The sequence below is a fragment of the Pomacea canaliculata genome, linkage group LG10 (genome assembly GCF_003073045.1).
Source record: "Pomacea canaliculata isolate SZHN2017 linkage group LG10, ASM307304v1, whole genome shotgun sequence".
NCBI lineage: Eukaryota > Metazoa > Mollusca > Gastropoda > Architaenioglossa > Ampullariidae > Pomacea > Pomacea canaliculata.
Genome location: NC_037599.1, coordinates 14,689,631 through 14,713,966, shown reverse-complemented (window position 1 = coordinate 14,713,966; position 24,336 = coordinate 14,689,631). Strand labels below are relative to the sequence as shown.

General features: G+C 40.9%; 1 protein-coding gene across 2 annotated transcripts in view; it reads left to right on the top strand.

The window, feature by feature from the left end:
- The window catches only part of LOC112573349 (coiled-coil and C2 domain-containing protein 2A-like), a 139,807-nt gene that overhangs the window by 67,496 nt on the left and 47,975 nt on the right, over positions 1-24,336 (top strand). For both annotated transcript variants that reach the window (XM_025253630.1, XM_025253631.1), the window contains exons 22-26: positions 3,654-3,738; positions 4,265-4,418; positions 14,493-14,634; positions 20,211-20,349; positions 20,602-20,814. In XM_025253630.1, the coding sequence (XP_025109415.1) occupies positions 3,654-3,738; positions 4,265-4,418; positions 14,493-14,634; positions 20,211-20,349; positions 20,602-20,814 (733 nt within the window). The remainder of the gene's footprint in view (positions 1-3,653; positions 3,739-4,264; positions 4,419-14,492; positions 14,635-20,210; positions 20,350-20,601; positions 20,815-24,336) is intronic.

The following is a 24,336-nucleotide window of genomic DNA, read 5'->3' as shown; positions in this document are numbered from 1 at the left end:
AGAAAACTTTTGATTCTCCTAAAGTCTCTGTTTACTTCTTTTTTGTGTGTTTACATTTAACTCCAGAAAGTTCTTGTCGCACCACTGTACAAAATTTGTTAAGGCATTACCATGATCTTTTTTATGTTCCTGCAAAAGAGTTAACAATGCAGTATCATCAGAGAACTTAATAAGGAAGCTGTTCTCCTCTGTACTTCTGCAGCTGTCAGCATACGTGATAAACAACAGGGGTGATAGACAACAGCCTTGTGGGGACCCAGTGCTTGTAACAACAATATCAGAATAATTACTATTTATATACACCCTCTGCTGTCTGCAAGTAAAAAAATACACTATCCACAAAACCAGTTGATGTGGGAGATCAAAATCAGAAATCAGTCTCAAAGCTAAAAGGTATGGTTGCACTGTATTGAATGCAAAACTAAAATCAGCAAAGAGTAGTCTGTCATGCGTCTTGTGCTTATCCAAATGTTTGTACAGTGTATTCAGAATGAACAACTTGGCATCATCAACACCCCTCCCCTTCCTATAAGCAAATTGCAGTGGGTCCAGTTTACTCTCTACAGATGTTAATATGAGATTTTTGACAATTTTCTCAAGAGTTTTCATTACGAGGGAGGTTAATGCTATTGGCCTCAAATCATTCGGTTGACTAGGATTAGGTTTTTGAAGAGTGGGACGATGTTGGAAAGTTTCCAGAGTGCTGGAATGTGCCCTGAGTCGAGAGAGATGAAAGAGATGTTGAAACACTCGCCCAACTGAACAGCACAGTAGTGTAAGACGCACCCACAGATCCCATCAGGCCTATGTGACTTGTTGACCTTGACCCGCTTTAGCAGACTTGAGAAATTACTGTAGTCGGAGACAAGCGACTGAGTTCCCTAACTTTATCGGTAAAATCATGGTTCTCAAAACGTGCATAGAAGTTATTCAAAACATTTGGCAAGTCCTGATCACTCAAGCCTTTGAGTTTGACTGATTTCCTAGTGCAGTCTCTTTCTGAGTAACAGACGCCATTGACTTGATCCCCTGCCAGGCATTGCGAAGGTCGCCGGCACAATAACGGGACTCTATCTTCTCTTTATACTCTCTTTTAGCTCTTTTGATCATGTCTCTTACCTCTCTATCTGCAGATCTTTTGGCCAAGGCATCACCAACAAAATAAATACATTTTTTCTTATTTAGTACATATTTCAAGCTCCTGGTTACCCACGGTTTGTTGTTTGGAAATATTACAATGGTTTTACAAGGTATTACAGAATCAACACAGAAAGAAATGTAAGCGGAAACATCAGTTATGCTGAAATGAGCGTACAAGAGAACTGGCATATTATAAATTCTGCAAAGACCCATACTAGACAGTTTGGGTGAGAGGAGAGGATAATTTTTTATTTTAATCTCATCCCATCCTGCGATATAATCACTCAGATGTAATCACTTTTCCTAACTTATTTTTACATCATTTTAAAACAACCAATGTATTCTTGCTTGCCATAGCCAGTACATGTTATGCTGCAGCTGACACACTGGACACATTTGTCAGGGATAGATATTGTTTTATCCACAAACTACAGCTAACACATTGCAGCCCTATGCTCCTCAGAGGAGCAACAAGGAATAAATTAACAGCTAACACATTGGAATAACTACTGCATAAAATTTTTTTTATTCTTCTTAGCAAGTTACTTCCTAGGCTTAAATTTCAGAAAAGTATATCCTTGTTCTTCTGTGTAATTCCTTAGAAACAAGTGTCACAACCACGTGGTCTGACATGAATGCTCTTTTGCAAGAGAGCTTTCCCTCACAAATATATTCAAAGTAAGCTAAAAATTACAACTTTAAATTCTCACACTATGGCACAAATATAGTCATAAATTTCGATCTCAACACTTACCGCAATCTTGATAACTTGTTAACCATCTATGAATAATGCGTCAAGCCTCAGGGCAATTTGATTAAGTCTTGAACTCAGATTACACTCCCCTCTCTTGTGTTTGTACTCTTGTACTCTCTTAAGACCAACATCTGTAAAGTCCATCTTTTGGGACTGGAATGCAATAAAAAGTTTAAACACTCTTACATACAACTTGGTGCTTTCTCTTTTGTAAGTCTCTTGTAGATTAAAAGCTCTGATGAGGTTACAAGTACACTTTTTCATCAAGTATCTTCTTCTTCTTGTTCCTATTCGCCCCCAGTGGAGCATAGGACTGCAACCATACCTCACTATCAGACCCAGTTCTGAGCGTCCCTTTCCAGTTGGTACCATGTCATGCCAGCTGTCTCCGCCTCTCAGTGGACTGATCTCCTCCATGTCTGTCTGGGTCTTCCAACCCTACGCCTCATCAAGTATGCCCTGGCCAAAAATTCACCCCTGTTAGAAGGACGCCCATCGTCAATGAATGATGCTACCTCTACAATTGCAGCTGATTATCTTACATCTTGAAAAGCACGGCACCAGCATGTCTAGTCAGCCCATTGTGCAATCTTGGACATGCTCGTTCCTGAACCGTTCACCCTTTGTCTTGGCAGAATAACAGGCACTCATCTAGCAATCTATCTGACTGGCTGACGAAGCTGTGCCCTGCATTTTACATATGCTTACTTCAGCCTTACTGACATCTGTGTGAGCAGTGCACAGAAACTTTAAGAACAAATATCTGCACACTAATTTCACACATATATTTTCTAAGCTGACCAGAATGAGCATCATTCACATAATGTGAGATGCATGGGAACTTGAACAGAATACCTACCTGCACAGTGTTCTGCATGCCAGGGTTTTTTTTTACAAAAGGGTGTATCATATTTTCTGGATGGCCAGCTATATATATATATGTATCACATAAGCCGATGCATGCCATGACAACAAGTGAAACAAGTCCATGTGGTTCCTAAAAATGTTTGTACAGCAGTCAGTATCACTAAGTTTTTTGCGATTCCCCTCATTCTAGAGAATATTTTTTTAGGATAAGTATATTAAAGTGGCTGAATAACTGAAATTTACATCCATACCAAGTTTTGATAGTGTCCCTGCTTCAGAAAAAAGCATTATTGAAGTTCAATTCGAATTTCTACTAAATTTGATAATGAAAACAATTTTAAATTAGATTTTTGTGACAACTATTTTTATTTACTTTTTTGTGTTTTTTTCTACTTTGCCTGAAAGTGAGTTGATCACATTTAGTTAACTCTTCTCAAATCTTTTCTATCACTGAAATGTATTAATACATATAATCATTCAAACCATTCTATTTCCGACAGAGTTACTAAAATGTATGTTAATCATCAGCTCGTTGGTCAGCATATTGTTGTGATCTGTTTTTCTGATGAAATCAAGGCATGTGTAAAAGTGAATAAGGGCTGGAGTCAGAGATGTTTTTGGAGTGTAATGTTTGCGATGAAATGCAATGAATATGGAAAAACCTTATGAATATGGAAAAGACTGGTTTCATGTGAAGGTCTAAATAACTGAGGCAGAAAAGCATTACTACTCAGATTAACCTGTTCTGTCACAAGTACATTTTTACCAAACATATAGGTCTGATATGTATATGAATACACCAAATAAATATTTATTATGTCAAAATTACTTAATTGTATCTTTAGATAATAATACCTAGAACATTTACATGCAAAATTTGCTTTAAATGCAGACCTCTGTCACAAGACTTCAAAGTAAATTTTGGTCAGATTTTTAATCTGCGGATTATTCAGTGGCCAGAGAGCATAAAATTCCAGGTAAGTTTATGACTTTTCTAACTAAATTGTCTACCGTTAAAACTTAGCCCAAAATGACAGCTTAACTCTTTACAGTTCATTTCAACATGTCCAGTCAAATAACCATCAATTTTCGCAACACGAGCAAGAAACTTTAAAGCTATAAATAATCAAGTACACATATTGTTTTAATCATAAAGATGATCATGACTTACTGAGTAATAGATAAAAGCTAGTAACACCTTATCCAGTGACTCATGAATAAGTAATTCTGATATCAAAATTTTTGTGTGATTATAGTTATTTTTGTAATAGTAAATGATAAAACATTATTAAAGAACACATTTCCCCACTGTACATTGTATTAAACTAATACAGTTTCTAATATCTAAATGTACATCTTGTTAAGTGTATACAAATGTCATACAATGCCACACAAGAATACAGCACGAATGGAATAGTCAGACACTGAGGTATTAAAGGAGTTTGGGGAAAATATGTACAAGCTCTATATGTATATATACTGATGTCTAATGTGTTTTTTTAGATTTTTGAGAGCCAAGGCATTAGTACCCATCTTCTGGCAGAATTGTATGCAGCAATACCTGAAGTATCCATCACTTCACAAAGTGTTCATTTGGAGGACATGGAATTCAGTTCTGATGAAAAGATTCTCTTTGGTCATGGTGCAGTTGGCAGTGGTAAGCACAGTGATAACCATGTTTATTGTCAGTAATGCAGTAATACTATTAGCTATCAAAACTGTTGCTGCTTGATAAGAAACCTTATTCTCCAGCATGCTGAAAACAGTACTGCCCCTCTTCTTTTCTGTAAGGAAAAATCTGATCACTCTTCTCATTACTGCACTTCACTGGCTCACAGTGTATTTAATATAAAATCAACATCCTCATTAAAAGCGCCTCAATGGCTCTGTCCTCACCTACCTATTAAACTTCCTTCACAATGACAATGACAATGACAATTCTTTATTTACGAGGGGTAAAATAAGCAACTGAGCGCTTTTTTCCACTTAGCCCTCGCCCTTTTCAGGGAAGGAAATTAACTATATATAAATGAATTAATTGAGCATTAAGTATAAAAGATAATAAGCATAGAGAAGGGTGGATATGTACAAGGTGATGGTTAAAGAAGAGATTAGCATATATTCACAAGGTCACCTGGAGTTGGTAGGAATCTAGAGGGCTCATCTATATATCTTGAAAGTATTGAGATAGATGGCGTCGAAAGCAGGTCAGGGAGTGCAATTGTTTGAGATGGAGAGGGAGGCTGTTCCATAGCGCGCTCCCTGAGAATTGCAGACTTGATTTATAGAGGTCTAGTCTAGGAAAGGGGATATTCAGTTTTGGGAAGGTTCTAGAGTTATTGGAGGAAAATAGGAGAGAGAGTCTGGGCGATAATTTACCCGTCAGTATTTTATAGATGAAAATGCATTTGTTAAATTTGAGTCTGTTTTTAAGAGGAAGGACGCCTAGTGAGGTGAAGTCACGTGGGTCTAATTTCGGTTTTAGCAGGACGGCTTTGATTGCTCGCCTCTGAACACTAGCTAGAGGTTTCATGGAGGATCCACTAGCGGAGTCCCAGAGGGTAGAGGCATAGTCAATGACTGACTGGATGTGGGTGATATAGTAAAGTTTTCTTGTGTGAGTGTCAAGGAAATGTTTGATTCTGGACAGCTGGTAGACTTTCTTGGAGATGTTCTTACTTGTGGTGGAAATATGTTGGGACCACGATATGGACGTGTATAGGTAGATTGATGTCTGTCTGCCAAGACCAACGCTTAGCCTCTTGCAAAGTTCTCCGCTGTGTGACTAAACCGGAAGCTTTGTAGTCTCATGCCTCATTTTAGCAGTTAATCTGAAATGTGAATAAACTGGATGCCAGCAGTCCAGTAATACAAGTTCGTGCTCACACTCTTCTTCTCATCCTCTTATTATTGGTGTTCCTCGGACCAGACCTACTCTCTCTTCCTTCAAAATGTCTCTGAACTCATATCTTTCTTTCCTGTATAGGATGGGCGGTCCAGTGGTGCAAGGGTTAGTACCTATCATCAATATGGTAAGGTTGGCTGTCTTGGCCTCAGGTCTTGTCTCAGACAGTTCTTTCAGCATGTGATATCTGTTTATAGGGCTGGCTGCCTTGCCATGATATAGCTTAGTTACTGGCTCAGCGTAATACACTAATTCCCAACCTACATCCGCCATAGGGTGTCTATGTGTCCATGTGAGTGCCTACATGTGTAGGAATTGCTGTAGCAAGGTGGATAAGTTATAATACTTTTATTATTATGAAGCCATATACATACATGTATGTTGTACAACTGGCATTTATATAAATGAGAAGTCCTTCCATACTGATACAATTTTTTTCATAAAATTTGTTAGCTTTTTCCTTAACCTGGCATGAATGTATGAACACATCACTTGAGAAGTTTCTGCATCTAATGGAGAGAGACCCTTTTCGTTTTATTTTGCTACAGTGCAGTTTAACCTGTCAGCTTGGCAAACACTTAATGGAGGTCATTAACAACAACAGAAAAATTTACAAGAGTTAGGGAAAAAAAGAAAATGGAGACAGCAGATATGTAATAGGATGGACGTACGCATACCTTGCATACGCACAACGTATTACACGCAACACAACACAAGGCTCGATGAGCCCCTGCAGATGAGGATGAAGTGATTTGTAGGTGAATTGAGGCACCAATTCAGAGAAATGTCACTGAGAGAGTCTTAAAGAAGATGGCAGAGAAGATTGTTGTGTTTTCCTGCTCGTTTAGCCCTTTTTAGATGTTGCTGATTTTGAGGGAAAGTGCTTCCACCTCGCAGTGATTTCACACTGTGGGGGTGGGTGGGGATATGGTGGGTGTGGGATCGCTATCTTTTGCCACCGCATGTATTGGTTGGTCCTCTCCAGCAGGTCTGTATTGGAGATCTTCTCAGGCCATCTGATGTTGAGGATGTGACATAGACATCTGTTAACGAATGTCTCGATCTTGTTGGTGATGGTGTTTGTCACACGCCATGTCTCAGATCCATATATAAGGACTAATTTAACATTTGCGTTGAAGATGTGGATCTTGTTGTGTAGAGATAATGCCTTGGAGTTTCAGATAGGTTGCAGGGTGTGGAATGCAAGCCTGGCTCTATTTATTTGGCTTCTTACATCTTCCATATGTACCTCCATCTTTGCTGACTATGCTGCCAAGGTATGTGAAATGGTCAGACTCTCTGCAATACATTCCCCATGTATCTTGCTTGTTGTTGACCTGCATTACATCCGTCTTCTTGATGTTGATGGTCAGGCCAGTCATCACTGCTTTTTCTGCGAGCCAAATGAGCTTTGTTTGTGCATGTTGTGGCTTTTGGGACAACAGGCTGATCTCATCTGCAAAGTCAAGATCCTCAAGTTGCCTGGCGAGGCTCCACTGAACGCCCGTGTTGCTGTTACAGGTTGTTCTTCTCATGATCTAGTCTGATGATCAGGAAGATTGTCGGCAAGAGCATTCAACCTTGTTTCACAGCAGTCCTCACTGCAAATGGGTCAGTCAGCTTTCCGTTGTGGATCACCTGGCATGTCGAGTCCTCATACAGCTGCTGGATGATGGCAATGAACTTGTTGAAAATCCGTTTCCAGATGGTTTTTCTGTCTACTGAGTCAAAAGCTTTCTCAAAATCCGCAAAAGTTATGTATAGTGGCGACTGCCATTCAATGGACTGTTCAATAATATTTCGTAGTGTAGCAATTTGGTCTGTGCATGATTTACCCTGCCGAAAGCCTACCTGTTCTTGCCTCAATCTCTTGTCTAGGGCATTCTTCAGTTAAGTGGCTTTGAAATAGTTCAATTAAATAGCAGGTATTTTCATCATTTAAATTTCCAAGCAGGCCTTTGGCTTTGGCGGCCATTTTGAAAAACCGTTCTCCTAAATAGAGAAAGTACTAAAACCGCAAACACAAGGAAAAACAGTTTTCCATACAGTTTGCGGTGTATGCCACACGGAAAATGAGGCTGTTTCAAGAAAACAGTGTTTGCCAAATCCCGTGTGGCAGCACCTTTACCCCCTTGTGCTTCATACAGCAACAGTGTAGGGATGCGTAAACCAGGGTATGTGCTACGTATGGTAAAAACCACCTCAACCGTATGCACCGCTCCAATTTCACGACCTTTCCGTCTAACATCAAGAAACATGCCTTCTTTTTCCGAGAACTATATCATATTCCTTCCAGCTGATCACACCTTCTTGACATCTTAATGCGCTGTGACATGATCCAAATGGGACTTGGCCATAGATTTCTGGGCATATCGCTGATACAATGCACTCATTAGCGACTTTACCCTCGCCTTCACCCGATAGTGCATTCTACCTACTCAAACTCTCTCAGGTTGCCCGATCTGAGACAACAGCCACAGCATATCTTTAAGTCGAACCACCAGTATGCTTGATGGAGTCATCCCTCGAGGCTCCAGCTCTCATCCCTTCTCTAAGAACAGCTAACACTGTCCGCCGTTCCCTCTGCTTCTTCTTTCCTGTATTTACAGAGGTAAATTCACTTCTAGAAGTTGCTGTATATTCTGCTATGAATTGGGGGGCTTACCTTGACAGTCACCTTTTGTGCATTCGCCCCCACATGCCCACTGACAGTACTGCTGGTTTTGTTATCTGCTTAGGCTTGTCATCTGCACTGACAGCTGGGACGCAACTGACTGTGACCACTCGTCCACTAAAGCTGCTCCTATTAAGCGCGCGAGGCAGCAACTCAAAGCCAGCAGGCCCTTGATTCTTAGGACCACGATATCCATCGTCACTCGCCTGTAGCACCTCGGCAACGACAACCAGCGCTTGCACCCCGCAATAGCTACTGTCACCCGTCTGCAGCAGATCACCACTGACAGCCATTGCACGTACCTCGAGTTTTTGACTGTCACCCCCTTCCACAAAGTTGCCCCTCGCGACCTGTGACTACCGTTGTCACTCGCCCGAAGCGTTTCAACGCTGAGACCCATCACTCACATCTCGCGATTAATACAATGGCCTACCCACGACAATTCACCCCTGACAGCCAACGCTCGTATCTCGCGATCTCTACTGTCACTCGCCTTTAGCGGTTCACTGCTGACAGCTTCTACTTGTGACTATCACCGTCACCTGCCCTAAGCGATTCACCGAGCCTGTCACCATGTACAGGCTCTCGATATCTATAGTTAGGCTTCCACATCTGAGTTGAATTGCTTGCCTCATAAGTGCATCCGGTATTGCCGACCCCTATAGTACTCGCATCTCCTCGAGGCTAAGGTCTTTTACTTACAAAGGCCCACTTCCTTGCTGGCCACACGTGGTCTGCTTCTCAAGGAGATCGTGATCATCATATCCCAACCTTCCTCTCGCACGGGTCACCATTTCTTCGATGACCTCCTCCCCTCTACTAGCTGCATCCTCGCAAGCCTCCACATCGCCAGCACCTCCTTTGCTAGCTTCGTGCTCACTAGCTTCACTTATTGCTAACGTTCACCTCACTAGCGTCAACATTGCTTTCATCTGACTCGCAAGCAAACCCATGGCTTGCATCTAGCCCTCTAGTGTCTGACACCCTCTGTCCGTCGCCTTGACTACGCCTACTTTCTTTCGGTAGTTACAGATCGGACGCCACTCGTTGCCATGGGGACAATGATGCGAGAGTGTCCTACTCCCCCCCCCCCTCTCCCCGAAACTGTAGCACGTCACACTTACAGCTGTTTTCAGCCTGTCTACCTTTTGAGGGCAGAGACTAGAATCATGTCCTGCGCTGTTACATCTGTTGCAAATAACATAGGACATTACCTTGTGTTGATCTTTCGTCCATATCGAGTGTCCGAGATCCACACACTTCCTTTGATATTTACAACTAATATGACCTTCACTGCCACAGATGTATCACGTCACTGGATGATCTTAGTCTGCATTCTGGTACCTGCTGCATGCTACTGGAACCTTCAGATTGTACTTATGTATTTGCCCATATTATGAAGTCATCTTGAGGTACTGTAATCTATCTCATCACCTGCGTTCGTCAGTTTTCCAACATCGCCTTCATCTGTCCAGCTACTATTTCCATTTATAACTCTGCAATTTGATGATGTCACTATTTTCAGTTTCTGAGCACCTGTTTTCCTAGTGAAGATCATCACACCCTATAGCTCTATTGCTCCCAGTACTAGCCTTATTCCTATTTTCCAATGTGGTCCTACTGTGGTGAGGTGTTGCACCTTTAATATCAATGGAACCACTATTATCATTTTTACTGCCATTAGCTCTTCTGCTCTTAATCTCAGCTAGCTGGTAGCGCAGTTCTTACTCTTTCTCCCTTTCTCTCTCTGTCTCTCCCTCTCTTCCTTCTCTTTCTGTTCCTGTCTCTCCCTCTCATTGTCTCTCCCTCTCTTCTTTCTCTTTACATTCTTGTTTCTCCCTCTCATCTTTCTCTCTCTCAATCCTGTCCTGTTTTTCTTTTTCCTCCCTACCTTGTCTCCAAAGGATTAGTTCTTTTCAACAAACTTTTTTCCAACCCATCATCTAACGCGTTCTAAGCTCTTTTTGCTTGATCAACCTCCCACGGATGCACACAGCTATACACACACTATCTTGATTTTTTTTTATAATTCCTAGTTTTCCTACATCTCGGACCATACCCTTCGCACACACACTTTTCACTTACTATTCAGCAGTTGAAATGATAAAAGAAATGATTTTGTGTGTTTATATATATCTTGCTTCTGCATTTTGGCATTGCATAAGGTTTGCCTGAATTTAATAAAACAAGTTCTGCTGCAATGACATGTTTAGATATTGAGTAAATGCCAATTTCCTGACTAGTTACTAATTGCAACAAAAACCCAGATTCCTCTGCTTGACACCAATGATCTTATAACTAACATGGGCAATAGTGTTCAAACTGTTCCTATCATGGTCAGACAAGCACAGCATTTGGCATTTTTAACTAGTGCTGGTATTTGTAGGTATTTGATTTTGTAACCTTTTACTTTAGGAATTCTTGAAGAAATATTTTGTGTAATGTAGCACTACTTGGTGTCATAGACAGGTGACATGATGAATGAAAGAAATGAAGGATGCACGGAATTGTAGTGAGCATGTATTGTGCCGGCAAAACGGATTGCACGGGCCGGTTGAATGTGAGCTAGTTTTTGCGAGAGAATGTTCTAGAAGAGTTAGGAATAAGAATTTATAGCGAGCAGTCGCCAACCTTTGGGGGCCTTTATTGCAAAGAGAGACTGGAAGTGCTGAGACACTCTAAGTGGAAGAAAGGCGGGGCTGGGCTACACAGCGAGTCGGCCATTATCAAGATAACAGAAACGAGAGCTCTGTTCAAGAGGAAGCGTCTACGTTAGCTACAGCGCCGTCGACCCTAGAGCCGACGTGAGAACCTCGGATGCCATAACCGAAACATAACCGAACACTGACCCAAGAGTCATTGCTCAGCCACGACTTGCGAAAGTTTGCATCGTACCGACCTTTTCAGGACGACTTCAGTGAAAGATTCAATTTATGTGGAAGCAACAAGAAAACTGTTGTCTCTGTGATTTAATTTCGAGGAACGTCAAATCTCAGACCGTGAGTAAAAGACTGTGGGTTTATGGCGACTGCCGCTATCTGACTTTATATGGGAAGAAATTGACAATTTTTTTTTTTTAGATTCAGTTAGAGATAGTATGTGCAGTGGAGGGTGAATATGGGGACTTGAAGAACGTTTAGTGTGTTGGATAACAGTTTTATTAAATTTTGACAGGGCCTGTGTAGAGGCAGATTTAGTGTTGTCTTTGTCTAAGAATGCGCAAATGTCACAGCTGACTGAGTGAGTGCGTGTAGAGGTGTACAAGTTCAGTTTGTGTGTGACACTTGGTTCATTCCTTACATCTTTATCCATGCACTTAGTTCATGTTTTTCAGAGTGTCATCAGTTTCTTAAGCTTATGATTCAAGAATCTCAATTTTTTTCACCTTTTCAAGGGTATTGAGATATTCAAAATATACATATATTTACACACTTTATTATATATCTTATATGCAATCTCCCTCACTCACACCCACACATTCACTGGTCAGTTTGTAACAGTTAATACATTTAAAAGCTAATTTTGTGCCTCACTCACTTGTTCTTTCTTTTTAGCTCTTTAATGCAAATTGCATCACTGCATATGTAATCAAATAAATCAAAGTATATAAACACATGTAAACAAGTTTTGGAGGGGATGTTTCTGCCCCTCTCTTTCATTCTTACTTAAACAGATATATACACATATACTTACTTATATCTGCATATATATTTACACTCCTGCTCATATTTGGCCCCATGGGCCTGGCTTCTCATGCCGGGGGTGAACACCTAGCCCTTTCTCTGGCTAGATGACTAAGCCGGCCCACCCCTTTTTTTTATGCTTTCCTTTTTACCACTTACCTGGCTGGCCCTTTAATCTATATTCTTTTTCTAATCAAACATCACCCTCTTATACTTCAGTTTTATCCTTCCTTTCTTCTGTCTACACAGGTCTTTCTCCTGTATTATGTTTTCCTACTATGCCTTTCTTTGGATGTCTTTTTTTCTGTGTGGCCTTCTTTAGGCCCCCTGCGTTTGCCGTGCAGGGTGACCCGTATCGGGGGATGATAGGATCCTGGAGGTTGAGGTCCCTGATGGGTTCCGGCCCATCATACCAACACACCTCTTTGGCCCGGACTTCTCCTAGTCTCCTAGACGTGAGGTAGGTGTGGCCCACACCAACCAAGCGGCTGGTCGTGTATTGCCCTAGCTTTGCTAGAAGGCCGTGGCCGGGGTCAATCTGGTCTTCATACTTGGAAGGCCAGAGTATATACCTTGTGTATCTCTGGTGCGAACCTGCTGGAAAAGCCCTAAGTGGTACCACTCGGTCGCATCCCCTTGTTGGACTCAGTGGTGGGTGGGGAGCATAAGGAACGAATCGATTTCCATCAAATCATGGCACCTAATAAAACAGAACCTTGGAAAGCAAATCAGAGAAGAGGAATCTTAGGACAGTGAGGATTAAGTGAGAGAATGCGTGAGAGAGAATGTTGAAGGAGTCAGGCCCCGTTTTCTGGTGGTGGAGGGCACAGAGTTGGCCCGGCCACTGTCATCCCTGTCACCTTTTGCTATAGCAAAAGGAATTAGATTAGAAATATATATACTAGATTTGCTACTGTTAGACGTCTGCACTCAGAAAGCATCTGAGGCTCTGCGTTGATGGGGCGGGAAACAGTTTATTGACCGACCCAAAAAGGTAACTCCACATCGATCCCACAACTGTATTGCTTCACTCTGCCAGCTGAGTCTCACTCTGCTATTAACATTATAGAAGCCTGTATAACTAGGTCAAAGATTAGATAGTAAAAAAATAAACCGAAACTGTATGATAAATGAAAGCCCTGCTATGCTTGAAAAGAAGAAACCAATCATCACTCATCAGTCTGCCAAGCATGTCAAGATGGGCAAAACCAACATTACCTTTGCATCAGAAGTCTGCGATTCATTGTCACTGCAGACATGACTTTTGAAAACAAGTTACGGCTGTCTGTCAGTCTGCCTATCATGAGCTACATAAGATCAGCGCCTCCCGTCACGTTCTCTGTACACATACTACCAACGCTCTTGTCTGTTTGTACTTTTGTTTGGCTTGATTTACTGCAACTCCTTGCTTATCTTCTTCATAAACTACAGAAAGAACTGAACTCTGCCGCATGTCTTGTGCTAGGAAACAGGACCATGTCAATCCTCTCCTTTTTTATTCTGTACTTGCTACCCATCCATTGTCCAACATCACCTTTTTGTCATTCGTCAGGAATCTGGTATTCATTGTCACTGCTGACAAAACCCTTGATATACCAGTTACAGCTGTCTTCAGTCTGCCTATTATAAGCTACATAAGATCAGCACCATTCATCACACTCTTTCGACATACACTTGACACACCAACACTCTTGTCTGTGTGATTGTTTTTTCTTGGCTTGATTACTGCAACTTCTTGGTCGCAGGCTGCCCCTCATACCTCATTCATAAACTCCAGAAAGTACAGAATGTCACATCTGGTGCTTACAGATAGGAAATAGGATCGTATCAATCCTGTTTTGTTTTCTGCTTTTGCTACCCATCCGCTCTTGCATCTAGTACAAACTGTCCATGCTGTGTTTTAATTTCTTTACAGGCACCTTCCCTGACTATTTCTCTGAACTTCTCTTTCCCTTCATCCTAGGCAGACAACTTCATCTGATGGCTGTATCCTAATTATTCCTGTCACCAGAACAACATAAGTCACAGGAGTACATTTTAGTTACTGTGCAGCAAAACAGTGGAGCTCTCTCCCCTTCCATATCTACCATTGAATCTTTTAAATGAAAATGAAAAACAAGCTTTACTCTTAACAACAGTCCACAATGCTACTCCTTTTTCAGCTACTTCCCCCCCCCCACCCCACACACTTTTCTTTTTATTGTTACTTCCCTGCCTGTCTTCCTCTGCTGTATTGTGACACTCTTAGTTCATTTTACCTGGTTCCTTTTTCATTTTCTATTTTTGTCTTTTATCAGTCATCAGTATTGTTGTTCATTTTCCTATTCCTTCGTATGCTGTTCATGTCTCATTCTTGTCTTAAGCACTAAGAGCATGCTCCTTAAGATCATAAGTATGTGCTATACAAATCACGCATTTATTATTATTTATATAACTATTTTGACCTAACTATAAACATTTCTGTTGTAGGTGTCCCATTCAAGTTTGATGCCACCAGCACCATGCTTGTAACTCTTATGACTTCCGGCACTCTTAGTACGAGTGTGGCCTGGGCAGTTAATGATGAAGGAAAACCTCTTGTTCCCCCTTCTGGACAAACAGCTGTCACCAAGTGAGAATTTATTTCACTGTTACTAATCTTTCCTTATTTTTAATTATATTTGCTTTCTTTTCCTTTGTTTTTTTTTTATTAAGCTTGAACACATTTACAGTACTAAATGTCTGTACAGTCATCATGGAAAAGCAGTGTGTTAATTGTTCATCTTCAAACTTGTAATTAGGAAAATCATAATTACTGGATAGTTTTAAAATGTGCTTCTTAAAATATATAATTATTTTCCTTACACCAGTCAACATAGTTGTCTGTAGTTATGATTATACTCAGTTGACTAGTCTGCCTGCATCTCTTCCTCAGCATATTTATGAAACTCTCCCTCCTTACTGTTTGTTCCCTGTTTGTGTCTGAATATTTCTTGGCACCCCTTATGCATACACAGTACATATGTGACAGTATGGCACTACCTAATGCTCCTAATACTTTCTTTGCTTGTTTTGAGACACATGATTTCACCGTGAAAATTTAAGATGCGCTCAATTCTCTTCATCCTGTCCAGAGGTTTGAGATTCATCAAGAAGAAGTTGCAGAGCTGTTTCAGCGAGTAAACATATGCAGGGCTTCTGGTCCAGATGGTATTTGTGGCAGAACATTAGGTTTCTGCGTGCAGAACTTGGAGGCATTTTCCATCACCTATTTCAGTACTCTATGGATTCACTTTCCATCCCTGCTGCTTCGAAATTGTCAACCACTGTCCCATTTCTGAAGAAAGCTTCAGCTCAGCATCTTAATGACTATGACTGTGGCGTTAACATCACTGGTCATGAAAGTATTGGAGACAATCATCAAAGGACTGATTCTAAAAGCCACTTTGGAATTTGCAAACCAGTCCAAACAAAGTGTTTATGAAGCTTAACTTTTTATCCTTCATGCTTTGTTTAAACTCATGGAAAATCCACAAGCCCATGCACGACTGTTTTCTCATTGGTTTTCAGCACAATCTAACCACGTTTTCTAGCTAGAAGACTCCTTGATGAGTTTTCCTTTGACCATCAGCTAGTGTCATGGATCATTCACTTTTTGGTTGACAGGCAGCAATGTCAATGGCACTTTTTCCGACTCCATCACAACATTCACCACCTCACCCCAAGGCTGTGTTTTATCCCCATTTCTGTTTATTCTGTATATCAACAGTTGTCACACTAACCATGAGGGTCAATATCTCATCAAATTCTCTGATGACACTGCACTGCTCTCTCTTCTTAGCAGGCCAGCTGATACCCATGGTGTACCTTTCATTTATCTGGAATTTATTGCCTGGTGCCTGCAATGACAATTGCTTAGATGTAAGAGATGGTCTTTGATTTCCATAGCAATTGTCCACTGTCCTGTAAGTGTCATCCACAACAAGGAGATGGAGATTGTCCATGCTTTGAAATCCTGGGCATAATCTTTGACAGGAGACTCTGCTGGGATTTCAACACTCAAACAGTCGTGAAGAAATTTGAACAGCGCCTCTTCCTTCTCTAGAAGCTGAAGTCTTTCTCTGTCTCCAGCAGTTTCTTCAGCTCTTTTATAGATCATTCTGTCCTTGTTTATCTGTTTTTACAGCAGTTTATCGGTGAAGGACAAGGGCAGCTTACATCCTGTTGCATCCACTTGCAGTAAAGTGATTGGGACAGTCCAGATTGCTCTTAAGACTGTATATAACAACAGTTCTTTGACAGACATGTCCTGTCAAGAGAATTTTTCCACCTTCCATCAGGCCGTTGATTGTGTGTACCTGCATGCAGGACTGAGGCTGTTCTTTGTTGTTTCGGCCGTGCGACTTCTGAATGTCACTGAGTGCAAATGAATCCAGCTGTCTGAAACATGAATGCATGAGTCTGTTTGGCAGATATGAATAAGTTATGGTATTGTCTTGTGCTTGCCCTCTGGGATAAAGTGTTATCTTACACTCACTGTCACGTGGCCACCCCGACGTCACCGAATGCATGCTCGCAACCGCCCAAAACAGCTGGCAACGAATGCACACCCTCTCGCTCTGCCAGAGACGGTTCGCGACGTACTATAGTTGAACCGCAGCTGAGAGCAGACCACTCAGAAATGACAAAGACAAAATTCATGTTACAAAACAAACTTATTTATTACATAAAATAACACAAAAAAACCAGGTATCATACGTCTCTAACACTCATATAAAGAAAAGGGATAGATTAAAATAAACAATCAAAACAAAGGGAATAACGTAAAACAATTGCCCTGTGCACAGGCGAGTCACAGTAAACGTATATAAAACACACCACCCGCACGCACTGCGGGGTGACAGGTCAAGTGTCCGTTCAAGGTGCCTGCCCGCCGCTCCGACGATGATCCCCCCTCTCTTCCTCTCGTCCAGCTGACCCCCTTCCTTCCTCTCGTCCAGGCACGAGGCGTGGGTAGGCCGCTGGTCATGTGAGCCCCTGCTCGCAGGTACTCCGCAGGTACTCCGCCCTAGGTACTCCGCAGAAGGTTTGGCCGCACACTGGCGCAGCAGGGTCACGGGTTCACGCGCCGACGAGGTGCTGAGAAGGCAGGGTGGACGGTTGACACAATGGCGAACAGTAACACGAAAAAGAAACGGGAAGACACGACGACACGGATGAGGAGCAGAACAACAGGAAGAAGAAGAAAAAAAAGGAAGAAGAATGCAGAAAAATGAGAAATAAGCCTGAAAAGGCAAACAGTTCATACAATCAATGAGCGGCTCTCCCGAAACTGCTCAGTTTCTAAAAATATTCTGGTACAAATACATACATGTAACCGTCAGGCTAATGGTCCTAAACACACAAATCCACACAGGGAGAAACGGGTGCACACCACGGCCATCAAAAATGCTAACCTAACATGGTACATGTCTTTCATTAAAAACAAATTCTCTCACTCGCACTTCCACCGCCAGTTAAGGGCCCCTACAGACTAGGATGGTGTGGAACCCAAAGAAATAGACCTCTACTCACGCAGGACGGCTTATGACAGGTCGATCGACGAAGACGAAAAACACCGGCTACCAGGGCCACGGTCTAGCACCGTCCCACACGTCCGGCACTGTTCATTGCTGGATGGCGACTGTCCAGGACGACAGAGAAAAGGCGCCAAAGGACTGCGTGCACAAAGACAGAAGGTGTAGAGGAGAGGGGAGGTCAAAGGAGGGGGGTAGTGCTGTCCAGTCTCGACAAGAAGACCTGTGAAGGCCCTGCAAGCAACTGACGCATGACGACAACGCCGCGAGGCAGGGCTCTGGGGCTCGCAAGACGGATAGGTTTACATAAGGACCTGAGATTCCCCTCATCCGTGCTCACACACCCAACGACAGGCCCGCACAGTACGGGAAGCCCAACACTGACAACAGCACAATCGCCGACACTCACAACTCACTACACATGGGTTATTTCTAACAGTAATCCAAGTAATGACCAAATGATCACCCCTGCATACTAACTGCCAAACCAACGATAATCCAAAAAACGCCACTGGGACACTCTGGGCCAAAATAAATTATATGCCACTCTTCCCTGTCTTTCCGACTGCTTACCTTCATGCCACCCTGTGAAGCGGGAGGAGGTGGTCCTTGCTAGATTAAAGTAAGGACACCTATGCCACGCAAGGACCACCACCCATTTGTCCATGGTGTAAAGGAAGTTTTAGTGTGATACTTGTTATGATTGTCCTGAGCTCCAGAGTGTATGCTGGCAGTTTTTTAAAGAAAATTCTTTGTTTTCTTTGTTTAGGTCCGTCCCATCGGCAGCAGTCTTTACATTTTTAAGGAGGATAGGACTTTACCATCACATTTAAGAAATTTTATGTTCTGGTAATTGTTTTCCCTTGTTTTTTGGCTTGTTGGTGGCCTTTTAGGGCTTCACTACTCCTTTTTACACTTGACCCACTCTTTTAAATATTGTTTATTTCTTGCGTTGACTTTTTAAAGAATGTGATGGTTATATCACTTGGGAGGTTTTTTCCTTAAACTTGCTAAATTAAGACTCCCTTTTGTTGTTATGCCAAGATTATCTTTTGTTGCCGTGATATAGCCCTAGTTGCTAACATGGCATTAAACACAAACAAACAAATCGTCTTGACCTTGCTTCTTTTAAAAAGTGACACCAGTGACCTTGTCTTTCTTCAGCGCCTTCAGAAAATTCTCTCTGACTATCCTTGATTTCGTTCTATCTTTAAAGGCAGCTCCAAAGTTCCAAATGGTGGTCATGTAGCTGTGGCAGCAGTTCCATTCTGCCAGCCACAACAGGCCTTATTAGCCTGATTTGTGGATGGATGTTTTTTTCTTTGCAAAACTTCATGCTAGCCTTGCAGCTTGTTCACTGCTTTCAGAGCAAAACTTCTTGATCATTTCAGATGCACTTTCTGCTCTCCATGTGCCTCTTTCCAGTTGTTTTGACCACCCTCTTGCGGTTCAGCTTCAGCATTTCATTGTTGTTCCTCTCAATTGCAACAAGGACATTGTTTTCGTTTGGACCCCTGGCATTCCTGGCATTCAAATGAACCAGGCCATCAAGGCTGCTTGCCAGTCTCCTGGTCAACTGCAGTGACTGGTGTCATCTGACTGTAAATCTGTCTTCACTACCTATGTTCAGTCCCTTTAGCAATACCACTGGGACACTTTGCTTCAGAACAAGTTACACACCACTCTTCCCTGTTTCTGACTGCCTGCCTCTATGCCCGTCCTGTAGTTCTAAGGTTAGGACACTCCTATGCCATGCAGTTGCCCACTAGTCTCTGAGAATTTTTACTACTTTACGTGTTTTAATTACTTGTCCTGGCCTCCAGAGTATCCACCATCAATTTTTTTACAGCAGGCTTATTGTTTTTCTTGTTTAGATTCATCTCTTCAGCAGCTATTTCTTCATTTTGAAAGGGTATATGGCTTTACCATAAGATTTAAGGTTTTTATGTCTGAGGCAAAGGATGTCGAAACCATATGGGCCCAACTGAAGAGGGCTGCCCAAAACTGGTCCTCTGGCAAGGTGTTGTTGCAGCCCTATGATCCTCGAGAAGTAACAAGGACTCAACTAAACTACGTCCTGTTAGATTTTGGTTTCAGGCTCTGGTTTACTGGTGGTTTTTTAAGTCACAACACCCCTCTTTTATCCATTGTCTACCATTTTATGTTATTCTTGCTTATGTTAGGTCTTATTGTTTAGGATGTTGTTATTATATAATCTGGGATTTTTTGGTCCTAAACATTTTAATATATGATTATTTTCTCTCCCCATTATATAGCCTTAGCTGCTGACGGCGTAAAGCACAACCAACCAACTACTGCACAGCACATAAATACAATTTAAACAAAATTTAATTTTTAACAATTGGTACAACAGGACTTGTGTTCCTATACCAATATTCCTATATTGTAGTGATATACAAGTGTGTAATGCACAGGTGCACGTGGAGCTATGATATAAGAGGTAGATAAAAGTGAATAGATACATTTTTTATTACTTGACATGTTTTTGTGTGTATGTATATAGGCATGTGTGATAAAAGCAAACTTCTGTTATTTTCACATACATGTTAATCAGGGCATGCACATACCCACCAACACACAGTCTTCTATATATGCTGTATTTTTTTCATAGTGCAGTGAAACAGATGGACCCTGTAGCTGCAATAGGAGCCACTGGCGTTGTCAATTTAAGGAAACTGGCCAAATGGTTTCAAGAATCCCGCATGGACCCAAATGACCCTGTTAATGCTGACCTTGTCTACTTGCTTGAGGTTGTATATAAGATGTTGAACACTTTTGTTTAATTTTAAACCCATTCAGTTTGAGACAATATGGTAACAGCATATATATTCTATTCTTATTATTCTTATCTTTCATGGTCATCTGTGAGTGGATGTGGCAAGTGCTTGACAAGGGAATTAAGTTTAATATTCCTGTAATCTTATCACCTTCCTATTATGTTTGTGTAGTAGACTTTGCTCTCAAATAGACAGTTTTTTTGTTTGTTTGTTTTTTTAATACAGCCAAAATCTAAAGGTGATGGTAGTTGTTCTCACTTCCGAGAATACTTTCGACTTGAGCAACTTCAAGAGGAATTTGATGTAACTACTGAAAATGACCTCAGATTCAACCGTCGCTTTCAGCTGCTTTTGCTTAGAGATCGAGATGTAGCTGAGTTTCGACATTCCAAGCTGGTACCTTTGTATGAACGAGAGATCCCACGGGATGCATTTACTGTGAGTATTAAGATTTTATTCTATCGCATCTGCTAATGTTCATAAAAGAGTCAGACACAGACACATTAGTCATAGCCTATATGTGCTTAAAAGTTAAAATTAAAATGTACATTTAAAGTACATGATTAAAATACTAGCCCTTACATCTATGGTCTATGTGTGCATTCCACCTAAGTTTTGAATGTGACATGCATGTATGCTAGTGTCCACACTGTAGTATTATTATTTCATTTTCTAATTGTTATGCATACTTTGTTTCTCTAAGTTGGCCCACCCCTTTTTCTTATGCTTATCCTTTTTTCCCTTACTTGGCCCTTTCATCAATATTCTTTTTCTAATCAAACATCACTCTCTTTTACTTCAGTTTTATCTTTGCTTTCTTCTGTCTACACAGGTTTTCTCCTATATTATGTTTCCCTACCATGCCTTTCTTTGGATGTCATTTTTTCTGTGTGGCCTTCTTTAGGCCCCCTGTGTTTGCCGTGCAGGGTGACCCGTATCAGGGGAGGATGGGATCCTGGTCCCAGCTGCATTGCTTGGGCGTAAGGCCTTAGTCTGGACGTAGCAAGGGTATAGCACCCGACTAAATTTACCAGTGTTGCATTGCTCCCGACTAGGCGAATTTTAGTCCGCAGCTAGGACGTAACTTTAGTCCAACCAGGGGGTATGCGTAGCTGGAGACTATCAAGTGACTAACTTATGAAAGTCCACAGCAACTCAGTTTTCGTTTACAAATTTTACAGAAGAAACATAGGACAACAATTTGAAACTTGTTTTTGGTAGATGATAGTTATATACTTTTTCAAAATGGATTTTAAACTTGTTAATCGTTATCGTGAACTACAACAAAACATGGTGAAATCGAGCCTTCAGAGTCACATTTTCGATTCTATTCTTCGGGATGTTTTCAAACAGTTTCAGGAGATGCGATCAACACGCATAAGTCGACAGTTTCTCAAATAATTCACCGTGTTTCTGAGGCTCTTACAAATCGACTAAATAAGTAAAATACTGAGCCAGAGGGATGGAGACAAGCAGAAATCCTAATTTTATGCAATCGCTGGATTTCCAAGTGTGTTTGGGTGCATAAATGGCATACAGGGACCATCTGAGCACGAAAGTGAATCTGTAAATAAAAAAGGTTATCATTCAATAAATGTACAGCTAGTTTGTGATAGTGGCATAAATATAATTAACCGTGTTGTTAAGTATTCTGGAAGTAGTCATGACACCAGGGTTTTGACCGAGTCAAAGCTGTACCGAGCTTATGAAGTACATCCTTGATTAGTCACCCGATAAGCGCGAGAAAAAAACTGAACATGCAGCGGTGTGCTGAAAAGATACCTTCCTTGCCTTTCAAAGAAACATCAAGGTATGTCATACTAAATTATATTGGAGTCATAAGTTTTGGAAACAATATTTTTACATTATATTTGAATATTATGTTCACATGAAAGAAGAGAAAATTATCATAATTGCCTCATGTTTTGTGGGGGTTTTTTCAAGTTAGTGTCTTATATGTTAATAAATTAATATAAGAGCAGAAAGTAATGGACATGTTTGAGTGTGTGCAGATGTGTCTCTTCACTAAAGCTTTTGCATGTATAACACATGCAAACCTTTCAAGCCATGTTTCCCCTAAATAAATATATTAACATATATTTATGCACTTACATCTAAGCTTTTTCTCATGTATACTGTTCAGTTTTGTTATTAATTTGGTTACTATCATTTTCTAGGCTTAGCAGTTGTTGTGTGCCCATGTCATTTGTATAAAGATGCAGAATATATGATTCATTTTTGCCTATTTGCAGGTACAGTCCAAAGAGAGCTATAGTTATCATCATGGTATGCATAGTATTGCACAAGTATAGTATGTATAGTATTGTGTACTACAAGCTCCCAGACCACACCTGTATGATGAGCATGATGATAATCATGATGTTGAACTTTATGGAGGCCAACCAGCCTTAAGTGCAAGAACAAAGCAAAAGTCCCTTGTTCACAGATCCTTCTCCTAGAGCTTTAATATTTGATGGTAAAGTACAATTTATTTTTATGCAGAATTTCAAAGTTAAAATTAAGACATGTCTTTTTCATCAGATTAAGCAAAACTTGGGATCAGCATAAGTCCTCCTAGTCGGACCTAGAGGTTTAAGATGAAGGTTGGATGAGTAACAGCCTCAAACATGCACAGTGTTTGTCATATATGTAGACCATATTTTACCCAGGTACAGCTTCAAATGTTCCTTACTGGAACTTATGATTTTCTTGTATGGTCACCACAGTCACACTAATGCAGTGTATGCTGACCCTGATTCTGGAATGTTGCAGCACAGAGGGACTCTCATTTCCACAAGTGTTGCAGCAGGGACCAGATGATGGAAGTCGCATGATTCTTTGTGAAAGCGGGCACTCTCCCTATCAGGACTCACGATGAAGAGGGTACCAACTGGGAAATAGAAGTGCTTCTGGAAAGTGATTGTTTAAATTTGTATGAAGCCAGATAATTCGAGGAATTTTCTCTTTGTATAATATTTTTTTACAGTAAAAGAGCTTTTTTCTATGAAAATAGTTTTGTCTTAGTTTTAAATATCTGTGTGTCTCAGCAAGCACACATTGTAGGTTTTGGAGCCTACTTGTATATACTGTAGTTCTTAGCGTTTACGGGTGTATACTGTAGATTTTGGTGTGCACGTTTTTTTCCCTCTGTTGGACCACCACTTTGCCATGGTCAAGGGCATGCTTGTCTCGATGACCCTTAGAACTATACCGACAGGAACACTAGCTCCTGGCATGGTCACCCGTGCTGGAGATATCAAAAGTGGTTCACTGGTCCTCTAGGTTAAAGGGGTTGGGCAATGGACTAACAATTCATTCATATAAAAGCATATGGTTACTGAAACTAGCGTCATCCCAACAAACTGTGGGACATGTCTGAGATGGCAATTACAAGATTGTGTACTGAAAAATATTTCATTTATAATACATAATATGCAAAAAACAGATGTACATGAATTACAATTATGTTTGTACCTGGATTCACTTTTTCAACTGAACAATTTTCATTATCACCTGAATAAAATAGAGAGGGAGCACTTGAACTGTTATTGAATAGTCCTGAGCTCATTTCAATAGGGAGAGAGAGGAGTAACATTACTTTCCTCGCATGCTGCTGACCAGAATGAAAACCAATACATAGTGTACAGCAGAATTTACTTTTAATGATTGCAACAACAAAAAAAATTATATATATCACGTCTGTCAACTCCTTTTTCATGACAAGGATTTAGGATTCTTGCACTTTCTTTTTTTTTTCCTCATAAAATATGTGCATTTTAACATGTTAGAATGTTGGTATCATGCAGCATAACAGACATACTTGTTGCACTCAATTCATCAACCAATACATGAATGCTAATAGTGACATTATCTAATACACATTCAGCTATGAAAAGTTTGATGAATCAACACAAAAAAGAAGTACAGTAAGTTCCAACTAATTACAATAATATATAAAGT